Source organism: Phodopus roborovskii, unplaced genomic scaffold, assembly GCF_943737965.1.
Source record: "Phodopus roborovskii unplaced genomic scaffold, PHOROB, whole genome shotgun sequence".
Classification (NCBI taxonomy): domain Eukaryota; kingdom Metazoa; phylum Chordata; class Mammalia; order Rodentia; family Cricetidae; genus Phodopus; species Phodopus roborovskii.
The window spans coordinates 5291809-5313581 of record NW_026126407.1 but is presented as its reverse complement, the minus strand read 5'-3'; the positions used below and the strand labels follow the sequence as shown (position 1 = coordinate 5313581).

The window sequence follows — 21773 nt, the reverse complement described above, 5'->3', positions numbered from 1 at the left end:
TTCTTTAGGTGGGTAGGGCGAACAGGGAGAGCCGGGTTAGCACCATTGGAAAAAGGGTGTTAGTCAGCCCCCGAATGGGGGCAAGAGGGGCGCACAACCACAGAGGGCTAGTAGCAGCTGATAGGAGGGGTGGGTGCTGACAGTGGTACCAGGGCCCTGATCAATGCCTTTGTGTCCTGCCTAGTGCTTGCCCCCAAGCCAATATGCTGCCCCCACTCCCCAAGGCACCATGAGGGAATCAGGCCTTGCCCAGACTAGGGGGCACCTTAGACACACTCCCTGACCACAATAAAAACGTGCTGTGGGCATGGGGACTCCATTTTCTGGCTGCCTAAGGAGAAGCTGGGACCACCCTGAGACACAGGACAGGTGTGGGAGCTGGGGGAGCTGGGCACCCCGCTAAGTGCACTTGACGCTGAAATGCAGGGGTGAGGAGGGGCTGGGCCCTTGATGTGCTGGTTTGTGTCTGGGACAAAGCAGCAACACAGCACACAGGGTGATCAGCTGCCTCCCGGGGTGAAGAGCTGAGATGCGAAAGAAGGCTTTAGGGGCGGTGTCCGGGAGAGGGGTCAGTGAGCAAGGAGGACCAGCCAGGAGGAGCAAGAGAAGGGGGACAATGCTCCTCTCGAGGATTCATTTCCTTTTCAATACCACCTGTCTCCGCCCTTGGACAGATCTGAGCCCAGGGAAGCGGACTGGGGTCACTGTACAGCAAAGCAGGGAGAACAGCCATGCCTCTAGGGCTCTGGCTGGGAAAGTCACTCCACGCCTGTATCAAACCCCTGGCATCTCAAGCCTGGTGCACCGCTACACCCCCGACGCGATGGCTCCAGACTCCAGCAGCAGCACGGCAGGTGCGCAGACCCGGGTCCTGCGTGGAGTGGGTGAGGGTCCGAGCAGGGGGCGCTACTGTTCGGTCAGCGAGAGCCGCAGGATCCGCTCCAGCTCTTCCTCCTCCTGGCGTGCTCGCCGCCGCCTCTCTTCCTGCTCCTGCGCCGACAGCTCCATCGCCAGCCGCAGCTGCTCGTCGTAACTCCGGAACACGTGGCTGCTGGAGCTGGGACCCGGGCTGGGCCGAGGGCTGGGCACTGGTGCCGGGGGCACGGGCTGGCGCTGCGGCGTGGGTGGGGCGCTCCTGGGGGTGGGGAGGATTTGTCGAGCGCTCCCCGCTCCCGGCACACCTGGGACACCTGCTCGTAAGCGGGGCAGGAGACATCGTGGAGGCCCCAGGGCTGGGCAGACTTGCCACCCTTCTAGGGGAGGCCATGAGTGTCGCTGGGGTGTCCTGGCCCCACCCGGTGGTAGCAGATCCCAGGTCCCGCCAACCTGTCTGTTGAGGGTCTGAACGTCCTGGGAGTTAGGTCCCTGCTCTCTGCACATGCCTGGAGCACTGGCCACCCACCCTGTGCCAGGAAAGGGGTTTGGCAGAAGCCATCTTGATAACGGGTATTTGATACCAGATGGAGCCCTGCTGTAGGCACTAAGGGTTCTCTGGGCCTAGCAGGGTTCCAGTCTGATGGGTCAGTGCAAGTCTGTGCGTGTGTGTTGGGGGTAGGAGAGGGAATAGGCACCTCTAAGTTCTCTTCGGCCTCGTGGGCACTGACCTGTCCTGTCGGCGGCCTTCATAGGACATGGGGTGGGTGCCTGGCTTGCTGTTGGTTAGCGCCTCCCAGATGGTTACCTGGCGGGAGGGGCCTATTAGCCGTGCTTGCCTGCACTTGGAATGGCTTGGAATGGCGTCAGGAACACACCTGGTCATACTCACTGCCCGCCTCAAGCAGGCTCTGCTGGATTGCAAACTGCAGTAGGTCATCATCTTCATCCCGAGTAGCGGCCTCTCGCTGGCCACCCAGCACGCTGTAGCCACGGGGGGCCTCGAACAACGCAGGGGAGATCTCACAGCCGCGGCAGGAGGCTGGGGGGTGGGCCAGGGGTCAGGTGTGGAAGGGCTCAGCCCTGAGTGTCAGGGAGGGAAGCAGCCTGAGAGGGCGGGGCTCTGTGGGAGAGGAGAGTCTCACTGGTAGAACTGTTGCTGCTGACACTGGAGGAGTCGCTGCCAGGGGAGGGCGTCTCACTGCTGGGGCTGCCTCGCACTGAGGGCACTGGCTCATCGCAGCCATTGAGGTTCCCGAAGGTGATGCGGGCGTTGAGGATGTGAAAGATCGGGATTTCTGAGGATAAGGAAGCCATTAAGTACCCTGTCTGTTCCCTCATCTTAGACCCACTGCCCAGATTGCCTCTAAGCCTCACCCTCCCAAAGTAGCTGGGGAGAAATGGGGCGGGGTGGAGAGGGGGGGCACTCACCAATCTTGACTGGGAAGCCAGGAGGCAGGCGCAAGGTGATGAAGTCCCGGAGCTTGGCAAAAAGTGCATTGCTGACAGCCATGAGGTCAATGATGGGAGCCACCTGCTCACACAGGGACAGGGGATGCTCCTCACACAGCCACAGCTTGGCCTTGAACCTGGTCCCCCAGATCCCAAGGGGTAAGGGAAGCTGTAGGAAGCCATGGCCTCCTAGCACCTCTTAGACCCCTTCCCTGCCCATCCCTCCCCCCAGAGAAAGCAGGGGGCCTCACTTCTGTGTCTTGGTAGTCAGTTCCATGGGACGACCCATGTCCCGGTTGCCAAGCTCAAAGTTGGGGTTGAAGTATTCCTCTGCAGTGATGGCAGTGGGATTGGCTTGGCTCAGGGTCTGAGTGATCAGGGTCTGTACCACACGGGAGGGAGGGAGGCCTTTGTCCCTGATTCCAGGTCAGGGATTGGTGACACAAGCCCCTAATCTCACCCTCCTCCAGCACAGAGCTGACATTGGCTTTGTGAATAGGAAGTCCACATAGGTCACGGTAAGCAGGATGCCACCAGAACCTCCTCCTGAGCCACACCCACACCCTTGACAACAATAACACCCTTGACACACACTCACCCCATTTTGGGGGCCCCCGTGCTGCTCAGCAATTCCCAAGAAAGACTGCAGAGGTGTCTTACAACCTAGGAGAAATGTGAGGCCTCAGGGGATACTGTAGCTTCTTCATACACATGGGTGCCTCATCCAAAGCAACAACACCCAAGATCTAGACTGATGCCTAAGGAAGGGGCGTGGGTGGCTCTCACAACCCACATTGCTAGCCACTTTCACCTGAACGTGATGAGAACTCTTAGGAGGGCACCTAAGCAGACGTGGTGGGTGGCACCTTAATACCAGCACTCAGGAGGCAGAAAGGTGAGTGGGTGTCTGTGAGTTTGAGCTAGCCTAGTCTACATCAGAAATTTGAGGCCAGGGTTACATAGTGAGACCCTGCCTCAATAAATAATGAATAAAATAAAAGCACTAAAGTTCAGAGGAAACTTCCCAAAGTGTCACTCTCCAGACTAGTGACCTTGGATAGCAAAACACCTGTCATCTTTTGGGAGCATGCCTGAGTGCTTCCCTTTAGGGTTGTCCACACTAATGACTTCACTTTCTGCTCCTGCGAGGAGGTAATTATTTGTCTCTGCTTGAGACAAGTTAAATGATGCCCAGTTAATGTGTGTGAGATAAGCAAGTACACAGACTCAGTGGCAAGGTTCTCTGACTTTCTTCCAAGGTTTTGAATCAGATGACTAGATTAACATGATATTTCTCTCCTAAATTCAATACAGACATTAGTAATTAACCACTGAGCCAAAAATGAACCCTAGGAGTCTTCTTTGCAGTATGTTAGGCACCTATTTGAATTGAAATCAATTTGTCTGACTGAGCCATCCTGGCACTGGGCTGCCAGAAAATGCTACTGGGGGCACAAGACCCTCCCATTCCACAGCCTCTCTCCCCATGTGTCCCATGCCCATTACCTTTGACCTTGCCCTTGTGTTGTTCTGAAAGATGCTCTGTCCGTGTCCGGGTGATGAGCTCCACATTGGAAGCCCCATACACCTGAGGACAGAGAGGAAGGGGCTTGGAGACGGCTCTGGTGTCCACTCTCAAGGGAATTCTAAACATTCCCTCCAATAAAAGTCTTAGAAGGGATCTTTGCCCCAGCCTTCAGGCATGTAGACAAGTAAACACAGCAAAATCATTCATCCATTTACTTATTCATTCAGTGAACTTTATAATGGTACTAGGGATTGAATTCAGGGTCTCCTGCACACTAAGCAAGTGTTCTACCACTCCGTTGCAGCTCCAGCCTAGGCTACCAAACATTTTGGAGGAGCAGTTAGATACCAGCCATTGAAGGAGGCATCAGGGATACAATGATGAACAAAACTGACACAATCCCTGCCCCTTTGAGAGTCACATTCTAGTTGGAGACAAGAAAATATACAGTTATAAAACAGTGAGATGAAGGCCCCTTGTCTGAGCATGCAGAACCAGGGAGGGCTTCTGGGAGGAGACAACATGTTCATGTGCCCGGCAGGCAGGGTCCCACAGTGACAGCTTTTTAGAAACCTGGCTTTGAGGTTAGATAGCCAAGGTGTGATTCCCCAGCTCCGCTGCCCACAACTGCGCACACCACTTGTGTTGGTGACTCCACTAGATCAGTGAACCACCGCAAAATCATGGCCTCATCTGTAGGCCCTACTCAATGGAGTACTAAGATTAAACGGGGCGCTATGGAGAGGGCTCAATACACATCTGTAAAGTGGATTAAGAGCACCTGCCTGTTGTGAGGAGGAAATGTGGGTAGTATAGGTTTCCCCACACCCACACAGAACTTCAGAACAGAACCATGGACATGATTATCCTGAGAACTCTGCAAATGCCTATAGTGGGAATTTAGTAGTCATTGTATCTAGCTAGGGTAAACATTAGAATATAAATAGCAGCTGTTCCTCACTGTATCTAGGGTAACAGTTGAATGCATTAGTGTCTGTTGAAAGTACCTAGACCTTGAAGACATAGTAGAGAATAGTGATTGTTTTCTATGGTTTATAGAATTGTTTTTCTGAAGGGGTTTTCCATCCATACATGACTTTGGTCACAAGACTTCCCGGCACCCTTAGAGGTCTTGAATTATTGGGTACTGCAAACACTACACAATAAGGACTAAAGGCTGTGGAGGTGTGATTATTTCCTTCAGAGGACATATAGAATGATCAAAGGGGACTTGGTTGAGGAACTTGTTGTACCCCAAACACAGCCTCCGTGTATAATCAATAAATGTGCTTCTGAAGGAGGTTTGAGGTTCAGTTAGCAGAAACTGTTCCTCCTGCTGGGGTGATGCTCCTTCCCTCCATGCTGCTTTGCCTCTGCACCCACAAGGCTGGGGGAAGTGAGCTAGAAGCATGGCCAAGCTCCAGGCCCCAGAGCTGCAGCCTCACCTTGGCTTCATACCCATTCACCATCTCGGTCTTCTCACTGCGCCAGCCCAGAATGCCAGTCTTGTTCCTGGGGAGGTAGAGTTGTCCAGGTTAAATGGTCACCCGTCAGGCTAGCTTCAGGCCAGCCAAGGTACACCAACTCACCTCTCAAAGGAGATGTTCTTAGTGTCCAGCTGTGTGGTAACAACAGGTGCAGTGAGCCGGTTCAGTACTTGCTCCTCGGTGGGTTGGGCAGCAGCCAGCAGCAGCTCCCGATCCTGCCCAGCCAGCGCCAGCGTCTCCATGTACACCACACGGCGGTCATGGTCAATCTCCATGACCACAGCACTTGTGTCTGCCACCAGGGAACAGCACAGAGATCAGGGGGGTCTGGGGCTGTCTGCTGTCTCCCACCCAGCCCTATTTACTGCCAGACTGACCTTGACCCCTGAAGACAAAGCTGCGATTCCCTCTCTGCCAGGTCATATGGTCAAAGCCCAGAAGTGTGGTGTCTACCCTCAGGTTCTGCCCACTCTTCCACACCCTGTAGGTATCACTAGGGCAGATCTTGGATACCAGGGGCACTGGGTAGAATAGGTCAGAAAGGACTTCAGTTTCCTGGGCCAGCCCAGGGCACAGCAGTTCCAGTTGGTACCACAGCCAGAAGAGGATGAGGGAACTCACAAGGGAGAAGCCTTTCCTTCAGCCAGGGTGGATTTGAGCAATCTGAGGTTGCGCACAGGGATGGCTCACACACCACTGTCTCTAATACACATTGTGTGTTCACTCATTCACATAACTCATGCTTCCAACAAGTATTTCCTGAACACCAAATACGAAACTGGCTCTGTCCCAATTACTGGAGATACAACACTGAACAAGGTAGGACTCTTGCCTGTTGGACTTCATCTTAGAGCAAATGACAGGCATTTAATAAGCAAATCATTGCAGAGGAAAAGAAATGATAATGGAAACAAGATAGCATCTGGGGCAGTCTGGAAAGACCTGGCTGAAGCTGGCACTGAGCTGAGGCTAGGTGAGAAAGAACCCCATGAAGAGCATGGAACCACACTTCAGGCAAGGGACAGTGAATTCAGAGTTCCCAGATCAGATCCAGCCCCTCTTACCCCAGCTAGTGAACTCCCATTTCATCTCCACGTAGAAATCCTGAGCCTGGGAGAAGACAAAGAAGGGGGCTGAGCTGGCATAGAATCAGGATGCAGGGCTGCAGTGGGCAGGTGGAGAGCTGGCTCTCACCTTTCGAAGCTTCTCCAGAAGCATGGGGATGCCTGCCAGTCGCTTCACCACCCGCTGGTAGTCCCGGTACCGCAGCACCAGCTGCACCAACTCCAGGTCCCTGGTACTCACAGCCTCCTGCAGCACTGGGGGGGGGGGGGAGCAATGTCCCAGTGAGACCCTCTGACCCACTCCAGGACACTGGATGAAGGACTACGATAAACAAGGGTGCCCACCTGTCCAGCCACTGCGATTCTCCCTGCCCACGTCTGCACCGTGTGCCAAGAGCACACGGGCACATTCCAGGTGCCCAAGGGTGGTGGCCAGGTGCAGGGGAGTCCGGCCACGGGGATCCAGTTGTTCAATGTCCACCTGTGGAAGAAGTTAAGATGGAGCCCTGGCCACTTCAGAGGCATATGACATAGTTGTCGCCTGGTCCAGCTCACAAGGCCACCAGCCAGACCAACATGATGAGCTGTGGCCCTGTGAATAGAGAGGGGTACAGGAGACAGGGAAAGGACACTGGGAGGGAAGAGCAAGGGCCTTCCTTTCTGTCTGCTAAGCCCCCCAGGTAGAGTTGTATCTTCTAAGGCATTATGGGCCTCCTCTGGAATATAGTCCAGAGACTGCATAGTGGGTCATCCACAGAGGCGGTTAGCCAAGGAAGATGCCTATGGCTAAATCTGCTTAGTGGTCTCAGACCACACTTTCAAGAAGTGCCACTAATTTACAGCATTGGCATGACAGCTTAGAACTGTTGGCTAACAGATATGACAATAGCTACATAGCAGGTAATCCCATAATCCCAGCCCTGGGAAGGCTGAAGCAGGGGGACGGTGAGTCGAAGGCTAGCCTGCACTACACAAGGAGCAACATCCCCTCTCCCACTCAGATACGTTGGCTGTTCTGAGACAAGAAAGCATGTTCACAGCCCAACAATATTTCTGCATAAATCCTATGGTTTCAGGGATGACATTCCACTGCATGCAATTGTATTGTGAAAAGCAACTGTGCTAAACATAAATATTAAGCATATCTAGTTAAATTCAGTGAATTGACCATATGCATGTTAATGCCTTTCCAAAACCTTATTAAAGAGCTTCTCTCCCAACCAAGATGAGGTAACAAAAACTATACTGAAAATGCATGGTGTTGGCTATCGCTTCAAAATACAGGAAATAACTGTTTTTAGAAAACAGGGAACAGGTGTCTCAGAATGGGACCCTTGACCCTGTGGCTTCTCCCTGGGACTTCTTCCTGAAGGGATACCCTGGCTTCTCCCCGGAACTGCTTCCTGAAGGGATACCGCTATTCGGAATGGAGATGCGACAGCAGCCTGGGAGTTGTGGAGGAAGACAGGAATCCGAGGAAAGTGAGGCGGTAAGAAGATTCAAAGTTCTGGAAAAGTATGAGTTTTGAGGAAAGAAGGAGAAGGAGAGGGAGGGAGTGGGGAGGGGAGGAACAGGGAGGGGGAGAGAGGCTGCTCCTCTGCTCCTCCGCATAGGGTCCCTTTGAATCTTTACTGATCACCAAACCTCACCTGCACAGAGTAAAACTCACATGATAATGCAAAACAGAAATGTGACAGCCACTCACACTCAGTCTGCTAAGAGGAGCCTGTAGATACACCTCTATTTAGTAGCCCCCAACAGTGCTGTGCCTTCACGTAGGTCTAAACTAGCCCCCCTTCCCCCAAGGGTGCACCTGGAGTCACTCAAATAGACTGAGTCTCCAAAGGACCACGCCCATTTGCAAATAAATAATTTGCTAAAAGGAGGCCTAATAGTCTTTAAAGGAAGGCGAATTCAGATGTTTAATATATATCTACAAGGTCCATCATCCAGTCAAAACTTGCTAGGCGGGGTATGAACCTGGGCCTGTCACCCCAGCAGTCAGGAGGCTAAGGTTCAAAACCAGCTTGGACTACATAATGAGACTGTCCCCAAAAGCAACCACCCCTGTTCTCTGGTGTGTCTTACTTTCTGATGAGCAACTCTCTTTCTCTTAGCCCTCATGCTTAAGCCTATATTTAATACCTTTATTAAACCCAACTGAACGTCATTAAAAAACAACCACTCTTCAAAAATGACTGCACATGTCACAAAGTAGGAAAATATGGTTTGTAATGGAGCACTAATAGAAACACTGAGAAATGAAGGAGAGTGAAGTGCTGGGCAGTGGCTCAGGCCTTTAATCCCAGCACTCGAGGCAGAGGTGAGAGGATCAGGGGTTCAAGGCCAGCCTCAGGGCCAGCTAAGACCCTGTCCCAGCTCCTCCCTCCCACAGTAACAACAACCAACTGAAGAGCTGGGAGGGAGAGGGAGAGCCCTGGCAAAGCCACACTGAGAGCTTTTTAAAAAACTAACAAAAGGCTGTGGTGATAGCACACACCTTTAATCCCAGCACTCAAGAGGCAGAGGCAAGCGAATCTCTGAGTTTAAGGCCACCCTGATCTACAGAATGAGTTCTGGGATAGCCAGGGCTATATAGAGAAACCCTGTCTTGAAAGAGAACAATAACACCTCCCCCCAAAAGCAAGACAAAACAAAAACAAACAAAACAACAAAAGAAACCTCCAAAAATCTCAAACTTTTGGTTTTTGGATTTCAAGACAGGGTCTCTCTGTAGCTTTTTGGAGTCTGTCCTGGAACTCATTCTGTAGACCAGGCTGGCCTTCAATTCATAGAGATCAGCTTGCCTCTGCCCCGAGTGCCGTGATTAAAGGCGTGAGCTGCTGCCCAGCACATCGTTCTCCTTCATTTCTCAGTGTTTCTATTGAGTGCTCTTCCCTCTCCATTACAAACCATATTTTTCTACTTTGTGACCCAGCTTGACATGTGACATTAAAGGTCTGTTCTACTATGCCCAGTTGTAAATCTTTGTTTTAACTCATACATGTTTGTGGCAATTTGGTGTGGAAATGACTACCATGATAAGCCTACAGAACCAAGAAACGAAACACCCAATAAAAAGTCGATGCCAGAACCCCTCATCATCAGACGCTAGGAAGACGATAAGAAAACCTAGAGCACTGAAAGGAACAAGGCTGCTGTATCAGAAGGACAACCGGAAAACACTTCTTACTTCTCATTAGAGCTGATACAAGCCCAGAGACAGCATAACGAAACCTTACGGTGCTGGGTTGGAGGGAAGAAGTCGATGTAAACTCTATACCTAGTGAGAATACTTTTCCAAAGTGAAGGGGAAACAGACCCTATGGTAAGCCACAGCTAAGAGAACGTACTGCCAGAATACATGTGGAAACGGTCAGGTGGGAAGAAAATGATACCAGATGGAGACAAATCTACACAAAGAAATGGAGAACGCCAAAAATGTTAAATTTGCAAGTATAAGAATGTCAGTAAAATATTTAAAACCTACAAGAATAAAGAGAGGAGATGTCAGCAGATGAAAAATTTCAACACGTCTTCAGAAGATGGAAAGTGGCTGGGGATGACTTAGCAGAGCAGGGGACCCACACAGTCAGTCCGGGAGGGGGAGGGGAAGAGCAGCAAGCCAGGTCACCCCAAGCTCACCAGCAATGGGATGTACTGGACTCAGAGACACTGATCACAGCAAAGGACGAGGTTATGGGATGTGACACTAGTGACTGATGAGACCAGCCCCTTGCACTGGATTCTGAGCTATCAGCGACCAGAATGCAACTGTGTTTGTCGCCACCCTGACTACCACTCCACCCAGGTAGGTAGGGCATTGAGTTCTTCCTCCGAGGAAGTGAAAGCCAAAATGATCTCTGAATGGAGATATTTGGAGTCCCGTGATGGGTGTGTAACTTGCTGCCCAGTTGTCCTGTGTCTGGGAGCCCCGGGCTCCATTCTCACACATGTCCCTTCAGGCCCGGGGAACTGGACACTGGAGGCAAAGTGTCCACTGTGAGATCGAACAAATAGACAATGGGACGTTATGAACTGCGGGGGGGGGGGTAGACTGCCTCTGCAGCTAGTGAAGGGAACGTGGGGCGGGGCAGCAATTTGTATTGTCGAGAAAACTTGCAAAGATTCCTGAGACCCACCCCACGCCGCCTCCCTCGGCCCCGCCTCCGGCAGCCCCAGGCCTCCTGTGACTGTCTCCCTCACCATCCTGTACCCACTTTCCATGGCTTGCTTCATTCCTGTGCAGCTGCCCCTGGGCCCATCTCACAGTGGACAGTGCCTCACTTCACTGCACTTTCAGGTTAAACCAATGGCCCTGGCCAGTGGCAAGGTGCTCTGCAGTTAAAGGCACTTGCCACTGAGCCTGGTCACTGAGGTTGACCTCAGGGACCTACACACTGAAGGGAGAGAGCTGACATTCCAAACTGACCTCTGACCTCGACATCTGCACTCATACCTATACACACACACACACACACACACACACACACACACACACACACACACAGGGGGAGAGAGAGAGAGAGAGAGAGACTTTTAAAAACAAAAACCCATGCTGCCCCCTACCCCAGTATTCCATTAAGGCTTTGGACATGAAAATACAAGGTTACTCACCACCCACCGAGCTTACCTCAGCCTCCAGAACACCCTCTGCTAACATCTTTATGCCCATTCTTCCCCTCACCCTCCAGCTCTACTCCATCCCCAAAGTATACCTAGAGACCCCTCAGTCCCCACCCACCCCTCCACTCGACACCCCGCCCCAACTGCTCACATCACCTCTCTCAAGCCTCCACAAGACCAAGCTAAACTGAGCTGGGGGAGCTGGAGAGATGGCTCAGTGGCTAAGAGCAGCTGTTGCTCTTATGGAGAACTCACATTCGGTTCCCAGCACCCACGTGATGCCCCACAACAACCCGGTAACTAACTCCATTTCCAGGGGATCTGATGCCTTCTTCTGACCTCTGAGGGCACTAGGCATCCATCCATGTGGTACACATACATGCCTGCAAGCAAATCACTCACACAGAAAATAAGACAAGTAGATCTAAAATAATAAATGAATGAAATTAACTCAGGGCTTGATACATAGTAGCACGAATCTCTCCAGTGCTCTGGAAACTTGAGACTCATTTAACCCACCCACCCACACTCCTGCCATCAGCCTTGTCACCTTAGAAATGATCTCTTGGGTCATTATGATTTTTGCCCCCAAAAGGGTCATGTGTTGGCAGCCTGGCCCTTCCCAGTAGAGCAGGATGGAAGGCAGTGAGTCTCTAAGAGCTGGGGCCATAGGGAAGACAGGCTCACAAGAGCAGGTCAGGTCTCCAGGGACTGAATCAGCTCTCACAAGAATGGGTCATTACAAAGTGAGTTCAGCCTGCTGGCTCTTTGCCCCACTCCACCCCCATGCTCCTTCTGGAAGTGCTAATGTATTCACCACACTGAGACACAGCCAGGTGGTCCTGGCCACACATGTCTGTGTTCTTTGAACTCTCTCCACTTTGACCTTTCCAGTCTCCAGAATTGTGAGCTACAGAGAACTACACCGACCTCTTTTCCTTGTAAAGTCTCCAGGTATGCTGGAGATTTGTTTGGTTTTGCTTTGCCTTTTGGTTTTTTGTTATTGTTGTTGTTGTTGTTGTTGTTTTTGTTTTGTTTTTGTTGAGGGAGTAATTTATTTTTATTTTGTTTTGGTGGTATGGGGGAGTCAAACCCAGGGTATGTCTTGCTGTCTGCTAGGCACAGGGCCACACCCTAGCCCATCAGGAATTCTGTTATAGCTACACAAACTGAATGTCTATAGGCCCTTTCTCACCACCCCCTTCAGGCTGCCACCCAAATGTCACCTCCTTATGTCAGTCTGCCCTGGCAACCAACATAAGGTGACAGGTGCCATTTACCTCTCGATAGCCCCTTATCCTGTTTCCGATCTCTGCCAGCATCCCAGGTTTCTTTACTTTTCAGTTTCCCTGATCCTACTTGTTTTGTTCATCAGTGGATTCCCAGCTCCTGGACAGCACCTGGCATGAAACCAGTGGCTATACATTTGTTAAATAAATGTATGGATGGCTACACTGACGGTCGGGAGAAGGTCTTTAAAAACATATATAAAAGCAATAAGCCATCAGGTGTTGGTGGGGCATGCCTTTAATCCCAGCACTCCAGAGGCAGTGGCAGATGATTCTCTTTGAGTTCCAGGCCAGCCTGATCTACTGAGCTAGGTCCAGGACAAAAAACAAAACAAAAGAAAAAAGGTAGTAAGCCATAAGATTTAGTTCTGGAAGTAGTTTATAATTACAGAGGTCAGTATCAAGGAAGAGCACAATGAGAGTAGTGAAGCCTGTAATGGAAGAATGGAAGGTGTTTCCTTAGAAACCCAGGAGCTGGAGAGACAGCTCAGTGCTTAATAGTGTTGCTGTTCTATCATGAGGACCAACATCCATGTCATATGGCTCACAAATGCCAGTAACTCCAGCTCCAAGGGCCCTGATGTGTCGTGTGGCTTCCCAGTGCATACACTCACAGACGCCCAGGAACACACAAATAAAAATGCATTTCATTCATTCATTCTTTTTTTTTTTTTTTTTTAAACAGTTTCAGGCCAGGCATGTTGGCACTGGTGCACACAAAAACACATACACACACCACCACACTATTTCAAAAGACAAACAGGGCCAGCACTTTACACCTATGTTGTGGCAAGCACTTGTACATATGGGTACTCTGCGCATTACACACACACACACACACACACACACACACACACACAAATGAGTGTAATAAAAAATTCCTTTTTCTGTTTTTTAATATTTATGTGTCTGGGTGCTTTGCCTACGTGCATGTCTGAGCACCATGCGTGTGCTTGGTGCCTGTGAAGGTCAGAAAGGAGCACTGGATCCTTGGAACTAGAGTTATTGACGGTTACAAGCTACCGTGTGGGTGTCTGGAACTGAACCCAGGTCCTCTGCAAGAGTAGCAAGAACTCTTAATCACTGAGCCGTCTCTCTGGCTTAGTAATAACTGTTTTCCAAAAAAAGTGAATAAATCTTTAGAATAATGGTTTGTTTTTGTGACGATTTCTCATGCAACCCAGGTTGGCCTCAGATCTGTGCCGGTTCCCCTGCCTTAGCCTCTTAGGCTGGTGTTACAGTGAGAGCCACCACACCCAGTGTATATGATTTTTTAAACTTGTGTTGGCAGTTCTTCATTTTTAAATATATCAGGAGCCTCAAAATGCAAGCGACCTTGCCCCTCTGGGCCCCGACCTGAAATGTAGAACTGTGAGCATTCCCACAGCTCCTTGTACCAGCTCCTGCAGAGAAAGGGGGGTGAACTCACTGTCCAGGGTGGGCTGGGTGCCCTTGGGCCCTGACCCAAGTGGGGTTCTGAGTCATGAGGAGGGAATGAGGGAGAGCCACAGACTGAGGAAACCAGGGGGTGACTTTTAGGTCACCTGATCCAACAGGTAAAGGTACTGCCACCAAATGTAGTGAATTGAGTTTGATCCCCAGGTCCCATATGGTGTAAGGAGAGAAACAACTCCCAAAATTTGTCTTCTAATCTCCACACAGCCACACCACTTGTGCTATGGCATTTGAGTACACGAAAACAAGCACATATGAAAAAAAAGAGGTAGCCTTCCCTCAGGGTGGCAGGTGAGGTGCTGGCTGTCCCCAGCTCAGCCCTAGAAGCCACTGCTGCTGCAAAGCTACAAAGCTAACAAGGCCCTGGGGAACTGGCAGGCACCCTGTCTGGTCCCACCCCAGCTCTTCAAGACTGCTCCCAGCATCTGCCCTCAGGCAACCCTAATTCCCATGTGGACCCCATGCACCCATCTGAGCCCCAAAGCAGTTCTCACCGCCTGTCCAGAAGGGCCTGCAGCATCAGTGGCACCTTGCCCTGGACCCAGGTGGGAGACTTCATTAATTTCCTCAGCAAACGCTCAAGGCTGCTTGTTTAATTGCTGCTATGAAAAGGTTTCCATGAAACCCAACACCAGCCCTCCCCGCAGAGACAGTGCAGGCTCCTGGACCCAGCAGGCTCAGAGGGAGTCAAAGCTGAAGTGTTTAGTGAAAAGCCTCCCTGCTTCCTCTCACACAGGTTCCAGAAGAAGGCACAGCCATCCTACCCACATGGTCCCTGTGTTCTCAGAACTGCACAGGCACAGGTGTGCCTAGCTGCTCCTTGACTCTGCAGGAGTTCACTGGGGTAATGTGTATTTGGTAATGGCATACTCCGTTTAAATGTCTACAGACACTAGCAGGGTGTTTTTCAAACTCTTATCATGGTCAGAAACTGTCAAGTGAAGCCTTAAAAGCACTTGCCAAATAGGGAGTGAGTCTGGGCACTGAAGAAGGGTGAGAGATCAAAGAGCCTTGGCCACTTGGCCTCCTCTCCTTCCTTGGCCTCCTCTCCTTCCCAGCCCTTGGGAAGATGGCTGGTGTCTGGTTTAGTCATTGCTTCTGAGAGCTGCCACCTAACAGGGGGTGTAGGGCCAGGTATTCCTGCGCTTTTTCAAGGTGGGAGGGTTGAGGGTGTTTCCTCAGATTGTGTGGGGCACATGGACAACTGTGGCCACTGGAGCAGCACTGCTGACTCTCCACCCTTCCATCCCTGTGTGGCCTTTCTCCCATCCTAGAAGTCATTGACTTGTTTGCTTGTGTACTTTTGAGGTCTGTAGCTCTCTCTGCTGAACTACCTAGCTTCCTGACCATGGTGCTACCCCCACATCCAGGACTCCTGTAGAGCGAGGGAAGGTACCAGGTGCTCCCCCAAAGCTCCCAACATAACGGTACTTTTAACAGGGCTTCACCGAGCTCTAGGTGGGAAAGATGAATGGAGAAATTGGGAAAGACCATGGCAGAGGCAGCCCTGGGAAAAAGCAACCGTTCTCAAGACCATCCTAGGATCCCTTCAGAATCCTCGCTGTCACAATGACTGTTCCCATGGCCATCCCTGCTCCCTCACCCCAAGGGAGCTCAGGACTCCAGAACCTGGGCCATGCCAGGCAAAGCAGAAGTGACATACATTGCTTTCCACCACCGTCCCTCCTGCCTGGCAGGGCACCTGACAGCCACAGGACTTCTAGGCTCCAGCTAAGCGCTCCTTCCTTGCATCCCAGCACCTCTTAACTGCTCACCATTCCCAGAAGAGGTCCTAGTGGCTGAGCCACTCTGAAAGCTCTCTGTTAAGCCCTACTCAGACAGTCAGCATTGCCAGGCCTGCCCACGGGAGGCCTGTGAAGGTCTTTGTTGGAGCAAGGGAGAGGCAGCTATGCCAAGCAAGGGCCAGGGAGTCCCTGCTGCCAAGTGCTTGAGAAAGCCTGGTGGTTTTCTACTTGCATTAGAAGCTTTAGAGGTCAGGGACCCCTCTCCCCCAACCGTCTGGGATGCTAAGTGCAAGCAGGGGTGCTACCATGGTGTCAGGTGGCTCATCCCCAGGTTTGTCTCCTGAGAGGACATCGAAATGCCCCAAAGATTGAGACAGTGCACATTTTAATGCAAGAGTCACTCTGTGCCAACCCTGGGGTTGGGTACAGCAGGGACTCTCCCATCAAGGCTAACTGTTAGGTTGCTTCCTGGTTCTCTGCAGGGAAGGAGAATATACCTACTTGAACTCCTCATGATGAACAAGGGTTAATGTCACTGGTGCCCTAAATTCTCCTGGCAAGGATCAAGGACAGACAGGCAGGTATCCATTTCAGTGAGACATGAACTCACCAGGTCCAGAATGGGGTGAACAGGTCACCTAGCTACCATGGCATCATGAGTATGACTAGAAGAACATTCTAAACAGCACTGGCTACCATGACCTACAGCAGCTGAGGCTCCCAGCAAGATGGCTGCCTTGAGGTCTGTCAGCAAAGGCCTAGATGAAAAAGCCCTCTTCTGACACATTCCACTTCTTTCTAGTTTTAGGAAAAGGACCACCCACACCCTTTGGTTAAGGGAGTAGAGCTGAGACATCCAGTTTCTAGCCTTCTAACAATCCCTGGATCTTGGGGAACTTCCCCCAGACAAGGAAAATGAAGAGGAGCCAGAGAAAACGGGATTGGATCTTTCTGTCCTGTGTCCAGCACACTGTACTCCCAGATCTAAGTCTCCTCCAGGGCAGGCATTGGTACCTTGTATTTGCTTCCCTCTGACCTCCTGCTTTTACAAATCCCTTATGACAGATACACTAACTTGGAGAGGCCTTGTGGAAGCAGACACAGAAAGGAAGTGAACCCCCAGGCCAACCCAGAGGCTTGTGGGCCCAGATCATTTTACCATTAAATGGGGATAAAACGCAGAGCTGAATGCTGTGCTGGTCTGGAGTCTCAGAATGAATGTCAGACAGTCTGATGCTCAGCCTTGGCCACTTAGTGAGCTTCCATGATGGAGGAAATGGGCTCAGAGGCCCTAAGCCTCACAGCCCCTCCCCAATCAACCTGGGAGGTCTGAATAAGTAACCCAGGGCAGCCTGGGCTCAGCTCTGCCCACCACTTCCCCTGGGGGTGGGAATTGCATCATGACTGCTTTGCAAGTTGCCTGGGTGGCAAGCACAGAACTGAAGACTCTTAGTGACTTATGCCTGCCTCTGTCCCGAATAATGGCAAAGAAACACCACCATCCCGGTCTCTCTGCTTGTTTTGGTTTTTGAATGCAGGGTCTCACTATGTAGTCCTGTCTGCTCTGGGACATGAAGTAAACCAGGCTGACCTTAAACTTGTGGCAATCCTCCTGCCTCTGCCTCCCCAGTGCTGAGACTACAGACATACACCACCACTTCTGGTTCTCTGTCTTCTTTGAGGACACTGCCCAGCCCAAAGCTGTCTGACCCACAGGTTTCTCTAATTGACAGAAAGTAGGGAACCCAAGTTTTGTGCAGAACCCCAAGTCCTTCCGTGGCCCTCTCCTTCCTCTCCAGTGGGAAGGTAGGCCCTAGCACCAAAAGACAGGAGAGCGCTTTTCAGCACCTGGACAAGGCCCTTCCGGGTCTTTCCCCCAATCCTGGCCCTGGAGCATCCATAGATTCCGTTCGCTCCTAGCAAACAGAGACCTCGTTCACCAGGAAGTGAGAGGGCACTGGGTGGGGCTGGGATGCCTGAGAGTGCCACACAGCTTGTTCCCTGATCTTGTGAGGACCCCCTTCCCCACGCAGGCCTTTCTTATTATCTATGTACACTCACACGGGAATGTCGCGCCTAGACCGAGTGGGGTGGACTCTCACCACATGGAGCACAGACAGAACCGACAGCCCCTCCCTGCAGTCCCTTAAAGCCCCGACGGAGGAAAGCGCAGGGTCCCTCCACCCCGGTCTCGGAAGGCCCGGAACACAAGTGGACCACCGGTCCTGGAACTAGGGGAACAGGCGGGGGCCGCTCCCATCACCCTCTTCAGGTCAACAAGCACAAAAGCCGCGGCTGCAAACAAAGAAGCGCTGCAAACTCGCCGGGGAGGCGGGACAGGCGGCGCCGCGCCCCCTCCCCACGCCGCGCGGGCGTGCCGGGCCATGGTCCCCGACGGCGCTCCTACCTGGCCGGCACGGACCTCCTTCTCCAGCTCGCGGTGGCGGTTGTGCCACACGAGGTAGTGCAGCGGGTACTTGCCCTCGGGCCCCTTCCTGGCGGAGGCGTTGGCGGGGATCATCGCCCGCTCCTCATGCCGGGGCCGCGGCGCCCGGCCCGCGGGGAGGGACGGCGCGGGAGCCGGGGCCCGGGGCCGCGGGGCGGGCGGCCGGAGCTGTCTGCTCGCGGGGCTGCGGCTCGGGCATGTGCGAGCAGCGGCGGCGGCGGGCGGGGGCGGCGCGCCCGGCGTGGTGCGGGCGGCGGGCGTCCTCGGGAGGCGGCGGCGGGCGGCGCGGAGCAGCCCCCACCCGCCCGGGGAGGGAGCGGGCACTCGGCGGCACGCGGCCTCGCGCCTCGCCTCCCACACCCCCGCACACAAAGACGCCACTCGGCACAGGGAGCAGGAGCCCGCAGCGGGAGCGGGGGCGCACAGGGCACTGGCCCCTGGGACGCCGCCGCCGCCGCAGGGACGCACGCCCGCAGCCTCCGGCTACCCTAAACCGCATAGCCCGGCCCTCAGCCCGAGAGGCCGGCGAGGGATGAGCAGATGCGGGAGAGAGAGGAGGGGACCCGGGTGCCCGAAGCTGGGCTAGTTACAGCTCGGCCCCGCAGCATCATGGGGCTTGTAGTCCGCCTGGTAGAACCGAGCGTTTCGAATGACCAGAGACCGTCTGGAACTGATTTCCTGAAAGGGTGGACAGAGAGTGGGCCCCGCACGAAACGGAGGCCTTACTTGGATGCCAGGTGGGTTGGGGGTGTGCCTCCACCAGCTGGCATTTTGCCTTTTGCAAAGAAATGGAGGAGGCTTACAAGCCTGGCTTGAAGAGTTGGGGCAAGGGACATGTGGCCTGCAGAAGTGAGCTTGGGTCCCAGGGAGGGTGAGGTGGCATCTGGAGTCTTAGAAGATATTGACCAACGAGTGACCCCCTAAGAGAGATTCAGAGCACCAGTACCAAAGGTCACTGAAGCAGCCAGGGATCTGACACTTGGAATATTTCTCAATCTTTTGCTCTCCTCAGAAAAGTAAACCCCATCTTCCACACATCACGCTGCAAAGAGAATGTCTACCGGGGTGAAGAAGACAATCCTTCACCTACATTGCTCAAGAACCAGGATGAGGTTGAGCAGAGACTGCAGCAGGTGGCAGCTCCCCACCTCCAACCCATGTGGGTCCCTGAAGAAAGGAAATGACTAGGTACAGATTGCCTGCTTCCTGAATGACCAGAGCAAACGAGCCCTTCCACAAGGATCCCTTTGCAGAGAGTGTGGTAAAAGTGAAAATGGCCCTTGTGGCAGCCAACTGCAAATGTTAAAGGGACCAAGATGCCCTGAAAGAGAAAATGGATCGTGATGTCAAGAGAGTTGTGTTTAAATACCGACTGCCTCAATTGCTTGATCTTAAGCAAATTGCTTACACTTCCGAGTTTCTCGGTCCACTCACTTCTAAAATGGGCTTGGATACTACCCCCTGGGGTGAGCTAAGGATAGCAACTCTGCTTCAACCAGACTGAGACAGGTGGTAGGAATGAACGCTTTCCTTGAGCCCACCTTATTCCAAGGCATAAATAAGGGATTCCTCACCAACCCGACTTGGAACAACAGTCTAATGAGTGTTTGTGTGGGAGGTGCCAGCAAAAGCTTGCAAACTCCTGGTGCCTCTCTCGGGTTCCTTTGTATGGTCTTCTCTCCTACCTCCTGCATACCCAGCTTTGCCAGGCCCGGGAGGGCTGAGGGAGGAGCAGACTGACTCGCCCCTTTCTGCAGCCTGGGAGGAGCCGGCAGGCGTCTCCACTACTCAGATCCGCAGCCCACCTCCACCGCCAGGGGTCAGCAGAGTGTTGTGATTGCAGCCGGAGTTGAGGAGGGGGCTCGAGTAAAGGAGGAGCATCTAGGAGAGGCTTCTAGAATACTTGTACAGTACTTCATTAAATCGTTTTTCAGAACGTTGTGTGTAATCCCACTTGAGCTGTGCTGTTTCCTGGGATGGTGACATCTCCGGGGATCCCAGAAACCCTACTATCGCCATCTTCAAGCACTGAATCTTGGCTGTGGTGAGGGGGGAGGGGGCTGTTCGGAACAAAGTTTTGATAATGTGTAAGTGCTAGGCTGTCCCTGAGCCAACAGGGAGATGGGGAGGCCGGGGTGGGGGTGGGGGACGTGAATCATTCTTCCCCTGAACAACTCTGTAGCCCAAGAAGGGAGAGAGGCCAGCATGCATTTGGAAGAACTATTCTTTGGGTAGCTAGGTTCCCCTTTTTGCCAGATGGTCTTCTACCGACTCAGCCCAGGTCGTTTTCATTTTGGTCTGAGCGCCCTGGCTGCCACGTGCTCGAGATGCGCCCACACAGCTAAGAAACAAAGGCAGCCAAGCGACAGGGCTGCCAGCAGCCGCCACGACATTTAATAAATGAAATTCCATAGCTGGGGGGGGGGGTCGATCCGGGGTGAACGGGCGGCCACTGTTCCTGGGCTGTGCGCCCAGTTTCAGCTGCCAGGCTGCTTCCCACCTCCAGTGCTGGGGCCACCGAGCCTACAGCCTCTTTGGTACAAGTGAAGTATGGGGTGGCATCACCACCACCCTCGAGTTCTTTGCTAGCAGAAACCCCACCTGCTGAGCCGCTGGCTGTGGGGGGAAAGGGATATCTGCAAGATTTCTTTTTCCTAAGGTGAGATTATAAATATATCCTGTAGATCGCAATTTCAAACAAACTTGTCAGTCTGAGTTGCAGCAAAAGGCGATGGAACTTTGCATGTATTTTGGGTGGTGTGACTCATAAGCATCGCTTGTCTTCCCTAGGGAAGGTGCCTGCCCACCCACAAGTCACCGCTGCTCTGGCACTGCTGGAAGAAATCGACCCACTCAGGCACCCCTATCAAAGGACTCCCCCAAACCCCAGTTCTAGAACTGAGTAGGAATCCCTGACACCTAGGGGACTCTACCTTAACTATGTCACCACTGACCTGCCTCCTCCTCTGCGCCCCCCCCTCCCGACTTGGTGTTGTGTGTGACATCCCTCTCCACAAGCTGAGTGCTCAGACAGCCTTTTTGCTGCTGTAGGGATGGGGGCTGGGCGCAAACGGGTCACACGTGTATTGGGGGGAGCATGCTCAGTGTGGGGTGCACCCACGTGCAGCCTGCACTTCAGCTCCTTGTCCCCTCCCCTCCTATCTCCATGAGAAGTCCAAAAAAAAAAAGGTCTTTACAAGATTTGGATCCTGTATGCTATGTGCGCTATGTGCATATGCTCTAAGTACATATACAAATACACCCGTTGGGCGGTCTCAAAACATCATTGATGCATACAAAACAGATAGCAAGCTTGTGCTGGTGCACACAACTCAGTGGTCACTCTTATCCATCCAGATTCTTTGCTTTCTTGTTTGAAACAAAGAAGGTATATATTTTTAATCCCGCAGGCAGGGAGTCACACTTGAGTGACCTCTCGGGCACCTGGCCGTCCATATTGGTGGCAGCGCGGGGGTACTTGGCGGGATGTGGCCATAAACCCACCTAGACAGACACTGACATGGACACAGAGGGGACGAGAACACACACCTCACCCCAACCCAGCTTCTGACCGCGAGGAGCAATGTGCCTGGGGATGCTTCTTGTCCGTCCTAGTCCCCACCACATCAGCCTCCCGGCTCCTGGACCACTCCCCAATCTGAAAGTGAAGGTCAAAGTGCTAGCGGGCGTCTCCAGCTGACCAGGCTGGAGAGGGCCGCGGCTCCTTTAAGAGGCCCGGTCCACTCGGGCCCGCGCGCAGGCTTCCTCTCTCTGAGAGGCGCGGCCTTGGAGCCGAGCGGAGCGGCTG

The 21773-nt window shown here is 52.8% G+C and overlaps 1 protein-coding gene across 5 annotated transcripts; it reads right to left on the bottom strand.

The window, feature by feature from the left end:
• Positions 1 to 140: 140 nt before the first annotated feature.
• Ankrd13b (ankyrin repeat domain 13B) lies at positions 141 to 18070 on the bottom strand. 5 transcript variants are annotated; one of them, XM_051179944.1, is made up of 16 exons: positions 17927 to 18070; positions 6750 to 6885; positions 6535 to 6659; positions 6405 to 6450; positions 5718 to 5861; positions 5443 to 5632; positions 5299 to 5365; positions 3832 to 3913; positions 2924 to 2988; positions 2577 to 2707; positions 2305 to 2462; positions 2019 to 2171; positions 1752 to 1915; positions 1605 to 1681; positions 1327 to 1403; positions 995 to 1135 (listed from the first exon to the last, which is right to left on the bottom strand). In XM_051179944.1, the coding sequence occupies exons 1-15, from the start codon at positions 18038 to 18040 to the stop codon at positions 1358 to 1360; spliced, it is 1698 nt and encodes a 565-aa protein (XP_051035901.1). In that variant the 5' UTR covers positions 18041 to 18070; the 3' UTR covers positions 995 to 1135; positions 1327 to 1357. The 5 variants fall into 5 exon arrangements, with proteins under 5 accessions (XP_051035897.1, XP_051035898.1, XP_051035901.1 ...); XM_051179943.1 differs by having other exon boundaries at positions 1058 to 1190; XM_051179940.1 differs by lacking the exon at positions 1327 to 1403 and having other exon boundaries at positions 141 to 1190.
• Between the last annotated feature and the right edge of the window lie 3703 nt (positions 18071 to 21773).